Source organism: Convolutriloba macropyga, chromosome 2 (assembly GCF_964194025.1).
Source record: "Convolutriloba macropyga chromosome 2, txConMacr16.3, whole genome shotgun sequence".
NCBI lineage: Eukaryota > Metazoa > Xenacoelomorpha > Acoela > Convolutidae > Convolutriloba > Convolutriloba macropyga.
This window is the reverse complement of record NC_134469.1, coordinates 50,681,766-50,695,454: the sequence shown is the minus strand read 5'-3', so window position 1 is coordinate 50,695,454 and position 13,689 is coordinate 50,681,766. Positions and strand designations below refer to the sequence as shown.

The 13,689-nt window shown below is 39.8% G+C and overlaps 1 protein-coding gene across 3 annotated transcripts in view; it reads right to left on the bottom strand.

Annotated features, from left to right (window-relative positions):
- Nucleotides 1-279: 279 nt before the first annotated feature.
- Nucleotides 280-13,689, bottom strand: part of LOC142358742 (roundabout homolog 2-like) — a 41,292-nt gene continuing 27,882 nt past the window's right edge. The window contains exons 12-21 of one of the 3 annotated variants that reach the window (XM_075410293.1): nt 13,403-13,536; nt 10,060-10,340; nt 9,055-9,308; nt 8,525-8,746; nt 6,632-6,694; nt 5,077-5,202; nt 3,254-3,562; nt 2,465-3,133; nt 2,112-2,130; nt 1,187-1,338 (exon numbers count right to left, since the gene is read on the bottom strand). In XM_075410293.1, the coding sequence (XP_075266408.1) occupies nt 1,326-1,338; nt 2,112-2,130; nt 2,465-3,133; nt 3,254-3,562; nt 5,077-5,202; nt 6,632-6,694; nt 8,525-8,746; nt 9,055-9,308; nt 10,060-10,340; nt 13,403-13,536 (2,090 nt within the window). In that variant the 3' untranslated portion in view covers nt 1,187-1,325. Of the gene's footprint in view, nt 1,339-2,111; nt 2,131-2,464; nt 3,134-3,253; nt 3,563-5,076; nt 5,203-6,631; nt 6,695-8,524; nt 8,747-9,054; nt 9,309-10,059; nt 10,341-13,402; nt 13,537-13,689 lie in introns of all 3 variants that reach the window. The other 2 variants (XM_075410291.1, XM_075410292.1) reach the window with 2 other exon arrangements.

Genomic DNA, 13,689 nt, shown 5'->3' with positions numbered 1-13,689 from the left:
TCCTAAATTTTGTTTTCAAAATAAACTTGAAAAACGTTTTCCCCGACAATTAGGTTTTAACGATATTTAAGAGACCGAGTTGTAAAATCGTCTTAATTGATGTCATTTACACTAATCTACACTCGTGACTTGAATTCTTCTTTCTATCAATGTTTTTGAAACATTTATCCAAAAACGGCTGTTTAATCCTACCGCGCCATGCACAGACTCGAATGCGCCTTCTTGCAACTCTTATGATTGTTGTTTCATTTGCTGAATTCCAAAAGAATGCAAAATCAATCAGTAGATAGAAATGAATTAAGTAATTAAAACTAACATAAAACTTTTCAACAAAGCAATTTATTAAGTTTGTACAAAATATTTTCTATTGCTTTATAATTGTGTAAGAACATTTTTAAGGTCACGAGTTTATTATGGGAAATGCTCTAGATCTGTCATTCTGCATCTGTCGTCAACAAAATGTCACCGCATTTCGTTAATTGCTTGATTGTTGGCTGCCTATCTCTTAGAAAAAAATTCTGAAATTAAATTTGAAGAATTAATCTGGGCATCAAAAGTTTTTGTTGAGTTTTTCTGCAATAAATTACATCAGGACACCAATATCCCAATGCTGTTTTGGGTCTGCATCCGGAAGGGCGGATTTGGGTTCTGATGCTTCTGGGGTTGTTAGAACGGACGAGGGGAGGGTAATAGAGGGAATTAATTTGGGTAGTTTGGGAAGAATTGGAGCATCGTCAATTTCAATTTAGCAAACATCATTGGCCGCGTATGGTGGTAGGGAAGCGACACTTCGTCCTAAAGCTGAGGGCACAGTCGAGGAGATTCCCATGCGTGGGCGAGAGTGGTTCTGTTGTTGCTGCTGGGAGTTAGAGGCGGATGTTGGCACGGATCCACTGCACGATGTTGTACCAACACCACCACCAGTGCTTGATGCTACGTCCGCTACCCTGGAAGACACCGGGTGGCCAATACTGGCTCCACTTCCAGACACCCCAGGGTTATTGTACATCAGTGTGTTGGGTATGTCTTGGTTGTTATACGCATTTCCCGGGAACTCGGCGCTGTAGTTGGCCTTGCTCGACTTGGGATTGTGGGTACCCCCGTTGTTGTTGTTGGGAAGTGTACCCCCGGATAAAAAAGACGCTGAAGTGGGTAGGGTGGCTCCTTGGCTATGGGGGTGTTGGTGATGGTGCTGTGAGTTGATAAATGAATGACGGTTAGCGGACCCCTTGATGTTGTCGGGGCCATTGGGAGGGGGGTAACTGCAGTTGTATTGATTGACCCCTCCGGCTGACACTGACTGTTGAGGGGGAGGGGTGTTGCTTTCAGGCTCTGAGTCTAAAGCACACATTTTCCAAGATTAATAAATGCACACTTAAGAAAGGTAAAGAACAAACTAAAGGTGTCAAATTGGCAAAAACTGAAGTGGTTTTTCTCAATCAAAGCCGTGAAAACAGTATTCGAAATAGCGTAACCAAGTTAATATTTAAATCAAGTTAAATGAGCCGCCGCGGCGCCAGGGAAAAGTTCAATTAAGCCACAAACGTTAAATGCCTTCTATTATTCCTCATCAGAAAACTTAGAACAAACTTTAATCAAATCATGCGGTTAGCTTCGAGAAAACTCAGAGAGCATAAAACACATGTAACGCAAATTGAACATTCGTTTGTCATTAGTACATATAGACGACTTCTAATCATGAGCTAGCGAGAGCCATAGAGTAAATCAGTTGGTCCTTTTCTCATCTCTTTTTTCTATTTACACTCATGGGCTAATTCAAAGCACAAGGGATCAAAGCAAATCTTCACACCTCCCCACCCCCACCTTCGCGCCTCCTTCATGGTCCAAATATTATTATATGCCAATTTTTCTTTGCACATTTTGCACAAACTTCGTATCGGGTATGGATTGACAAAAAGTCAGTCTTGAAATGCCACTCTAATTGTGTAATCAATATGACTAATTATAAGTGAATAATTCTGATCAAAAGGTGATGAATGAAACCTAATTTTTGTTTGATTGATTGGTTGATTGTTGTTGTTGTTGTTGTTGGATTAGCCAATGATAAATTTGAGCACAAAACAGTCTAAAGGATCAACGTTTAAACCTACGTCTTGGAAGAGGTTAACCCTGAAATATGTTGACCAAATTGTTCACACTCATAGTTATCTGTTCATCATTCAACATTTCATCCCAACTCAATATCCTTTCAACAATAATGTACAATGTTTGCCATAAAAGGGTGCAAATTGATATACAGCATTACAGTGAATGCTTCATAACCTAGTCTCGGTAATGATCTACATTACACTTGATGATCAACCTTAGCAAACTGGTGGTGGATTAAGTTCTACATCTATTCACTCTTCTCAAACTCTACCTACGTTGAATAAATCATGTCACAATAAATCTAGTCAGTCGACTCAGTTGATTAGTGGTGCTATTATTAGAGTGCAGCAATTACCTGATATGGATTCGTCTAATTTGGTGTAGTCGTTATTAGCCAGCTGGTGGTATTGGGTGTTATTCGCAACGGGAGGACAAACACCTCCACCACCACCCATCATTTGTTGCTGTTGTTGTTGTTGATTGTGATTGTTGTTCACATGGTCCGCAAAATGTGCTGGTGCATTGGGGTGCATGGTTGCTACTGGGTTGTTGGGTTGGCCGCCTGCGCTCATTGGACTGTTGGAGCTTCCACTTTGATTCCCACTCATCATTGCGCCTCTTAAAGCGTGCATGTTGGGAGCACCTCCCGGTCCACCCATTGCTGCTGAGTGGGGAATCCCGCCGTAAAATCCTGGTAACACCACACCCGACGGTGTCCCAGATACGTTCGAGTGATTGTCGAGGTTCGAACTCATACTCATAATAGTGGACGTTGCAGGAGTCAAGGCTCCACTTGAGACACCTCCCATGCCCACCCCAGAATGGGACACCAAGCATGTGTCTCCTACCATTCCTGGCTGCTGCGCTTGTCTGTTGTGGTGTGACTGATACTGAGCGTTTAAAACAGGACCTCCCGTATGTTGGCCCAAAGCGGCTGCAGCCGCCAATGCTGCTCTCTCCCTCTGGCATTCAACACAATTGTCTGAGCTCATGCTGCTGGGGGCGGCTAGTTCATATACGCCTCCTTAAACAATTAAATTCCAGGTTTTCACATCTACCATACTGAGATGAACACAATTACATTCAATGATGCAATCAAATCTAATAGCAAACAACTCTGACAATCACTGAGCATTCATCTCACCTGGTATTTCAGCATACTCCGGATTGCCAGGGTTCAGTTGGTTCCCATGTGGAGGACTTGGCACCCGAATGACGTCAGGTGCAGCGGACACCACAGCACCGTTGCCTGCGGATACGGCCGCATTTCTAGCCAATACGGCAGCTGTCATGGAGTGGGGGATGTGGTGCGGGTTGTTATACAGGAGTGCATTGGGGTGGTTGGGGCCACCTCCATGGTGAGCAGCTGATCCTGGCGCTTCAATGTGAACGGGGGTGCTCATAGAGGTCACCACGCTACAGGGCGAGTTGGTATTGTGATGATATTTATACACTAAACATGTGAAAAGGGACTATTTAACAAAAGATACACTAAATAAACAACTATTTGAAATGAAACAACCCTAACAACTTGCAACAATTGAAGGCTTTTCAAATTACTCCGCCTAGTTTGTGAGTGATTGAAGGGTTTTCAGACGAAATTAGTTCGAGATTAATTTAGTTCAAATTGCAACATTTCAAGTTTGCTTGGTCATAAAATTTTACGATTATTAGGAAATATAAGATGCTTCAGCTTTTTCATGACATTACCCAGTCTACACTCATGACTTTGCGCATCAAAGGGTGCGCACAACAATGAGCTAAGTCAAAATTCAACGGTCCCAATTCAGTGTGATAAAAATATGGGCCACGACCCAATTCCTCGGACCTTGTTAGCATCAAGCCATCAGGCCTGTTCAAAGGAAACTAGTGACCTATTTCCAACATATTGCGCGCTTTCGTCATTTGCACGCAGTTAAATCGCACTGAACACGTCTGTGTAGCGAGGCTCTCTCTCTCTCTTCTTAATTTATATGGCTTCTAGCTAAGACTGTTTGGTTTCTTAGGATTTAGCACCAATCTCCTAAGCATATATGGTAGCTATAATTTCTGAGAGCAATATATAAAAGGCAGGCGAAATCTAGCGATAGTTTTGGGCTCAAAACAAGCTCTGAAGAATAAAAGTGCGCATGTTTGTGTACGCGTATGTATGTATGTATGTATGTATGTATGTGTGTGATTCGATTATTGATATAGTTGTAAAACTCGATCGCACATTAGTGCTAGATGTTATCTCAATGCTTAGCTGCAAATTGCTGTGTCAATGTGTCTGCTTGCATTAACATACCATGTGCTGACAAGCACCACGGGAGCCCTAGGTTAATACCCCCTCCCCCACCTTCCCTCCCCCAAACGATTGCTCTCTCATGCGCCTGGCAAATCCAGAGCTAGTTCCGCTTCTTAATCCGGTCTAACACCTCCATTTCCCAAATTGCTAACAAGCATATAAAGCACGAGTCATTTGCACCCTAGCGCAAACCACACCGTCAAATGGCGACTTTGTTTATATTCACTACGCGAGATCAAACAAAACGGCGTGAAGGGGGCGCTTTGTTCAACACCCTTCGCAACTTTCAGACAACTTCCGCTATTCACTATCAAATGATCTAGCCAAGGGCCACAAAGAGGTTTCAATAATCTCATAAGCAATAGCGAAAATTGTGAAATAAAACAATGAACCGTAGCTAGAGTGTCCGGAAAAATACCCTTTGATTTTTCACTTTTCTTCAAATATGCCCAATCATTGACAATATATCCCGACAATTAATGGCTTTATCGGAATAAATTGATACATGAGTTTCCTTGTAGCTAATCAACAACTTTTCTACAAACCAGCATACTTAAATGAATGGTTTAAACAACGCTCCCCGTTTATTTCGCTAGGCTGTAGCCCATATCACTATAACAACTCAATATATCTACAGGTGAAGGCAACTAAGATAGACTAGAGAAGTGCATCTGACTTACGAGTCGCTGGGTTCAGTCCCATCTCGGGTGACATGTGGTACTGCATGTTGAAGTAGTTATTGGTCATCAACTTGGACTGCGGACTTAGACTGTCAATGTCCACTTCCGTATTCTGCATCCCGTTACCTGCACAACAAACATATCAACATTTATACCAAGTTAAGAATAATGACACCATATCATGACTAGAGAACAATTTATACGTGCAAAGCATCTGCCCACATCGATAACATTCAGATCCGCGAATTGCCCCTCTCTAAGGTAAATAAGAATGAATAATTTTTTAGTTAAATTTGCCACCTTTAAAGCAATTCTTGCACTGAACGTTACCGAGCACATCGTACATTGTTGAGACACAACTTAGTCAAAGTTTGAGAATTAGTCATGACATTTTAACACTGAAAGGACGGCTTAAAATTTTGTAAGGAGATAATAGATGGACATCCTTCGAGTGGTGTGGGTATTGTTTAGGCAGTTTAGCAAAAACAACTGAAAAGAAACTGAACATAAGGGTCTGGTTGGCACTGATAACGAAAAGGCTTGAAAGGCTTATTTGGTCTTTTGGTTACTATGCATGTGTACGCCCTTTCTTACCTAAAGCGAAACCTGAAATCATCACTTGTTCATAACACATTCAACAGTTAGTCCATCACTTATAAATTTTGGGATATTTTCGTGGGGCTGATAACAAAAACTATCACCCCAAGGCTGCTATCATCATATTAACCAAAAGACCTACAACTTAAAAAGCGAGATCTGTTTGAGCGAGAAGTTAGACTGAAACGTTAGCTGATGTAACTTTGTGTCCATAAATAGACTTCTATTACGCAAAAGATAACTGTAAATTTAAATATCAAAGCTGGCGCATACTTGTATATACTCTACAATGGCTACATAAATATGCACTGAATTTCGGATTGGAAGCATCTAAAGTCTAATGCAGTCCATCAATTTAATCGATGAAGCGTTCCACCAAAACGATCATTCATTCTGACTGATTGTCGAAACGAGAAACTTCTATGGAAATCGGCAGCATTGGTCGAAATGTTGAACAGTTCTCACACCTAACCCCCCCCCCCCCATGTCATTATAAATCCCATATATTATCGTACAACAGCCCATTTTAGACAGACATCGATGGCAATGCAATTTCCTCGAGCGTTAAAAAACGACATTAAGAATTTCTGTGCTCGAGATCCACATTCTAATGCGTGATGCTAGTAAGGATGTTAAGCTCAGTTCGACCAATGCTACGTTTCCTTATACATTTCGCCTAGTGTGTGATTTAACAACCGACAACACCAAATAGTAAATTGATAACGAATTGTTTATTGATTAGCACGTAACTTATAATGAAACCATTACGAGTACTTAATACGCAATTCATGACTGTGCAACCCTTTGATACAACTGAGTGACACACTCGCTGACATAAAGTCACTTAAGGTCAAAACTTGTATTTGGAGGATGGGGTGGACGGGGGGGGGGGGGGGTTGAACCCATATACTTCGTGGGTTGCCACGAAGGATGGCCCGGTGGTCATATACACACTTACTGCGAGGAGAGCGCGGACTACTTAGTAACTCCTCGGGATTTGTGTAGAAGTAGTAATAATACGCTGAAAAGTAGTCGCACAATTACAACAGCAGCAACAACATAAGGCAACATTTTTTTATAAAAAGAAAAGCCGCACAATTTATTCTTCTTCTTCATGCTTGTTTTTTTTAATGCAGGATGCTTTCAGCGTCATCGAGTAATCAATTTAGCTATGAAGTGATACAGGACAATTGTACCAAAGCTAGTTCCATTTAGTTGGTTTTATGATTGACTAATGTTTCTAAAGTGTAAGCTTAGAAATTGATGGTACATAACTTTAGATCAAGCAAGCGTTCATGTACCACACAATTTTTGAATGCCATGAGTTTTGAGTTGAGCCGATGATATCGGTGGTAGAACGTGTTCAGAGCACATGTACATAATCAACGCGTGAGTGGTCAATTAGTTTTTCATAAAATGATGTTTTAACACCTTTTCTGTGTAAAGAGTGCGACGTTGCGGTGTTTGTGAATAAACAAAGACAACTTTTTCTGCGCTTTTTGTAGTTCGAGAGACGATAGAAAGCGTTAATCTCGAAAGTTGAGCATTTACGGCTAGAGAGTTGATCAGAAAAAGTTGAAAAAAAAGACTTTTTATATTCACAGGTTAATTAATGTTGTTGTTTATGATTGAATTGGCGTCAGTCTATTGAAGCTATACTTCTCAAGTCAAACGACACGTCTCACGAGTTATAATTAAAAATATTACAACCAAAAACACATTACTAATTAAACTAGTTTTAAATGAGCTCATTAAGACCAAGTCATAAATGAATCAAGAAACAGTAAATAGCATCCTGGCAAAAATAACAAAACTGCTAAATGCTACTATGCCTGGAATAGCAATTTTCATTTTATCAACAAGTAAATTTAATAGATTGACAGCTAAAGATGAAAAGAGGGGATCCTTTTAATAGTTGGCATTTGTGCTAGTAATTAAGTAGCACCATTTGTGCCATAGTTATCCAAACAAACATTGACAGTTACATTCCCTACTCGTTGGGAGGCCCTATTCTATTCTATTACTTCTACTATCTGTCAAAGCCATACTATTCTTTTCACCACACATACACAACCTAGCTGCTATTATTTTTATGAGTTCACTTGTCAAAAGGCTATTATGTAGTTAAAAAAACACCACTTGGAAACAAAACTATCGAGATCAAATTCTATCAGCTTTTCAACCATTAAAATATTGACAAAGATTTAAAAACTATGGCCATCATCAGCTTTTGAAGGAACACACGCCATTGACCTTCAAATCTAACATATTTTGCGTTTAATTGAATGCTTCCAAGTCGAACATGTAAAACATTACTAACTGCAAAGGTTCAAAAAATAATACTATTACAGGCATTCATGATTAGCAAATGACGTATTATTTGCTACTTCTCTACAATACTATTTTTAAAACCTCACACCTCAAAAAGAAAACAGCAAACTGGCTCAGCACGTGAAAATGATACGAATTTAATGAGCAAAGGAAAGATGTTCCCTTTTAATCTAATTTTATTTAAAAAAAAACTAACACGGCCATTCCCATCATTAAAGCAGCTTCATTTTCATCAGAATTCAGTGGATGTTAACTCTCATGTTTGACTCATTGCATCGAATTATAGCAAGACTTCCCGTTTAAGCATCCAATGATTCACGTGATTTGTGTCATATGTATTGAAATGCAAATGTTTAACATGTGGTTATAGCCGTAAAATTTACATGTTTGAATTTAAGAACTAATCTGGGATCATCGCAAATTCAAATATTGCATCATTAAAACATCTTGGCCAACAGCTAAGGCTTCTGCTATATACAAGCGGTTTTAACAGCAAAGTATGAAGTGAATGAATACTTACTTCCCATACTGCCATTGCCATACGTCTTCTCATCCCCACAGTTCACAGGTCGCAGCCGAGTGCCGTGTCCAGACTTGCGACTAGGGCAGGAACTGCGGAGGAGCAGGAAGACCACAGCACCCACCAGTACTATAGTGAGGAGACCGAGGCCGACGTACAACAAGATGCTATAGTCGAAAGAGGATCCACCGTTCCCGCCTGGGATGGGACTCTTGTTTTCTCCTGTAATAAACACCAAATTCGGTTATGAATTAATTACCCGAGCTCTTCCGATCTCTTTCGACTTTACTGAAGCGATTTCATAATGATTATACAATTTGAATATCCACGAATGCGTTGACCTTTTCGCATCTTCACTATATTAGCATTGAAAAGGTTCCTCCCAGAATTGAAATTAGTCCTCAATTTTTATTAAATAGAAAAACAGAAGCCTATATTTAATCGCGAAATTCATCGGGATTTACAGACTAAATTTCAGAGAATTTTTAAGAAAGAGCATTACTTTGTATCATTCACAGAAAAAAGCTGACCTCTAAGAACAAATTGGGGTTCAGAGTACTGTCCGATGCCGGCTTTGTTGAAGGCAGCCAGTTGTATCTGGACATCTTTGTTGTCAAACGAGGAAACATTCAATGCCACTGTGTATGCACGTGCGCTCACATTCTGGTTAATTAAGATCTCTGGGTTGTCCGTCTTATAAGTCATCACACGCAGGTTATATCCCAACAGAGGTCCGTTCCAGCTCTTGGTCGGAGGCAGCGACCAGGAAATGTTGACAGTCCCGCTATAATATAATAGAAAACATGATACCCTATGTGTTGATCGTTGCTCAGTATTTTGCTTAATTATGCTTTCTTAGTTCCCTTATTACACAAACCACTGATTTTCAACATTCGACTGAAATAAATTTTGAATTTGTTCAAGCTCTTAAGCAACTGTTTCCAATTCAAACTATCTTTCAACGCCAAACTTTCCTGGACTGTTAAAACAATCGCTTTTCAATTGTTGATAACTCCTTACTTTATTCCTTCAATTTATTCACAATAACACTCGAAACTGTTTCCTTTTCCCAAACACTGTACAGGAATCTATAATAGATAGCTTTACACCTTTAGAATAGTATATACTACATTCACAGGCTAATGCTACGTGAAATATATTTAAATTTGGATGAAACAACTCATAAATTGACAGTAGCTTCATTAAGATAATACTTTGAGGGGAATGTTAATTCACAGCTTTTATATTCCCAGAATTTGTTCCCAGAAGTTGCCAGAGTATGTTGATCTAATTGCTGTTGATAGATTTCTTGACCCATATAACCAGCTCAGGTGAAGGGCGTTATCCACCGGTCACGAGTTTGGCTTATTTATTTTAGTTCATTAAGGAAGCTGAAAAGTAAAACGGAAAGTTAATCGTAAAAGTAAGGTCACGATATAAAGACAATCATGTGTATACAAAAACAATTATAGATACAATCATTTGTAGATGTAGCGTTATTCACAGAGGAAAAAAAAGTTTGACAAAAAACTAACTGCTCATTGTCCGTGGTCTTTTCGACAGAAGTGGGAGGTGCACTGGGTGCCACCTGGGGCATGAAAGCCAGTCTCCAAGTGGCCTTCTTTCCGTAATACTTTCCATTGAATGGCTGCACAGACACATTGTATGTAGTCCAGGGTTGCAGGTTGGTCAGCACGTGAGTCCTCTCGTTTGGACTTGTGATCAACACAAAGTCAGACTCGCTACTCTCCAAGTAGTGGGTTGAACTTGCAAAGTGCAGCCGAAATCCTTTGATCAAGCTGGGATACCTCAACACCTAAAATAGGAAAAGTATACATCATACAAGGTTTCATTTTGACAAGGTTTGGGCAATTTCGTTTAAAACTGCAAAAACAATTGTTTTTCGGACAAAATTTGAGTATTAAACTTATTAGGCCAAAGCATTTGCGTAACTACTTAAATAAAATAATGCCAATACACAAATTTAATCCCAAATTTGTCTCGTGTGAAAAGATCTTCAAGCGTATTTTGACCCCTCGCACAATTCTTCTCGCATTAAATAATGAGCATGTAAATCATTGCAAGATATCCAGAAGTAAACTATAAATCTAGAGCTGGGCTGTATTGGGGCTTCGGTTCAGCAGGAGGCTTTGAATGTGTTGAGGCTTTGAGACCTTGACACAGTTTAGTGCTGCCAGAATCAATTAAGTTGATTCACTTTTTAGAATCTAGGAAAGGAAGCACAGTGGTCACGTGTGTGCTGTGTTTGATGGCTGACAGGAGAGCAGCTCAATGGTAGTGTTTGTCAATCTGAGCTCCTTCTCCCATGCAATCTAGGTTTACATGTCTGGGATTAACACAAAGGGTACTCGAGTGTGGCGGCGAGCTTGTTAGATAGGAATAAAATTTATATTGTCAAAATCTAGCATACATTAAATCCTGATCAGATGTTTTCTATAACTTTGTCATACTTTGGACATTTATTGGCCCTCTCTCAGAAGCTCTGGTGTGCATTTTTACAACGCGTGCCACGCACCCGCGGGCAACACATATTTGGACTGGTTGTGTTATTGTTAAGCAAAAACATATTGTGGTTTATTCACACAAAGTGCCATTTGGCCCCATTTTTGTACTTGCACCAACACCTCGTTCCCTCTCTTTCGCTCCCAATTAATTCACACGGACGGACCATTTATTGCAGACCTACTTAACAGCTGTGCTGTGAAATTAAACCAAAGTGTACTTCTCGCTCTCAAATTGCGCCTGCCTTGATTGTTTGAATAAGCGTCTCCTCCAGTTGAAACTATTTCAGAGTTGAAACTGTTTGAGGAGAGAATTGCGCAATTCAAACAAAACACGAAACTTGCTTAACAACTCCAACCTAGAGGTCCCTACATTTCTTTTAATAACACGCCGCGACATATTTGTTCAACCCATTCAGGAGAAAATTATAAAAATTAAACACACTCTCTCCAATGTCAGTGAAGCATTCTCCGGTGAGCTGAGGCCGGGTGAAGATAATTAAAAGGGAGCACAAACTAATAACACTTAGCCAGTGACCACGGGGTCCAATTGTTCAAAGGAACCGGGTCTCCTTAAAAGGTGTGAAGTGTTGTTGTTATAGTTGTGAACAAGAAATTGGATATTGAACTATTGCGACCATGACTACTAACTACTCTATTGCGCTCACTATTACCTCTACTGCTACTATTCTACAACTAAGGGCTATTACTATTACTATTATTAATATTGCTACCGCCACTCTGGTAGTAAACAGTGGTCGTGGCCGAGTGTGTGATTTCTAAGGAGAATATTTGGGAATATTTGCTAGTCCAGTCAGGATATTGTAAATAACTAAGTTATAAATATTAATATTATATCACACGTTGCAATCACTCGGTCACGCTTTGTCGCTTCCCTAATGGAATGTGATCACGTCTAGTATATCAGAGGAGCAACACGGCATTGCTTCCTGACACCATTTCCCTAGCTGAGCCAACCTCATAGTTTTGGGAAAAATTAAGGGGGCAGGCCTACCCTTCTAATTAGCTCCCAGCTTCATTCATGCCTCTGGTCATAGGAAGAGGAAGGGGAGGGGAGGGGTGAGAATCTGGTCGAGTTGTTAGTGGTTAAGATGGCGGTGGCGGCGGTGGTGGTGGCACTCAGATGATTAAAAACCAGAGCATAAAATAGCAACTGTTCAATCCAATCCAATCAAATTTTGTTCAATCCAATCACGCGAAAACACCTGGCCGGCCAACTTCATTTCACGCCTCCTAGATACTACATTAATGTGTTCACGTCTGTGCTATGCATGCGCGCGCGGACAGGATACAAAAGAATGCATAAAGTGTCTTTTATAGAAAGAAATGAAAAAGTTATAGCGTCAAAAGTTCAATATTTTGCTCATATCTTTTTAATAGCGCCTATTAAAAGCAGCAGGCCATCAGCTAATCTGTCACCTTCACAAACCAACAATGAGTCGTAAAAAGTATCGATTGCTTAGCAAGACTGCACATTTAATATTCAGCATCACCTTGCCTATTATATAAATTCAAAGTTGGCAGCTGAGCCAACTCCAGTCGCATCGGAGGAGGAGTGAAAAATGCTCAATTATGCATCAACTGCAGTCACTGAGAAAAACAACGAGAAGGAGAAGAAAGAGAAAAACAGTTGTACATTTTAACTTGACTTAACAAGCGTTTCGCCACTGTTCTGAGAATTGCGTCTGAATAAAAAATAGCTCAGCACTGTCTCTGATGTTTGAGAAATCCTACCTGATAAAAGTGATCAATAGATCAAATATACAATAGATTTATCCAGGTAAACGTTTGAACTTGTCCCAGTAAAATCAAAGCCGGAGCTCAATTAAACACCGACCACTAGCTCTAGATATCATCTTTGTTCACGAGTTCCGTTTAAGGAAGCAGGTGCCAAATGATACCGTTTAAAATTGCCAAATACTGCAAATTAGAGAAAATTGCGCTTTTTCATGACCAATTACGGGTATCGCCTTAGACTGTCCCTACTCAATCTTTTATCTCGTTTTTAGATAAATTTGTGAATATGCGAAACTGATTAACTGCTTTTACACCTCTTTATCATTTGATGGAATTAAGCAAACTTGATTCAAACTTAAACAATCGTTTCAAAGTGCTTGTCTTAAAACTGAAAGAGAAAAGATGATTTCAGTCAAAAACAACTACTAACCGCAACCAAAAAAAAAATAAACACAGAGCCGGAAGATCCCCTGTCAGGGTGTTAAAACGCACAAAGAAAACTAATTGTTCACAATCTTAGCCCACTTATTGAGCTTCAAGTTTACATGTTCGAATCCTGAAAGAATTAGTGATAGCCAAAAACATAACAAAAACTTACAGTCCATGATACACGCAGACTGGTGGGGCTAATGGGGACTGGTTCGAGCACTCTGACGTCACTTTTGTCCAGTCTGCCCTGGACCAAAGTGGACAGTGTAGGAATTGCACTCTCGTCCAACTCAGGGAACAGATCTAAAAAGACACATTTTTTTAAACTGTCAATTATAAAAGGAGCAATTCTTTAAACTGATTTTTACATCACAGCTAATAACCCGGTTGAATTATATTTTTAAGTTCATAATTAATTTCTGGCCATTCTATGACTAGCCATACGTTAAGAGATAG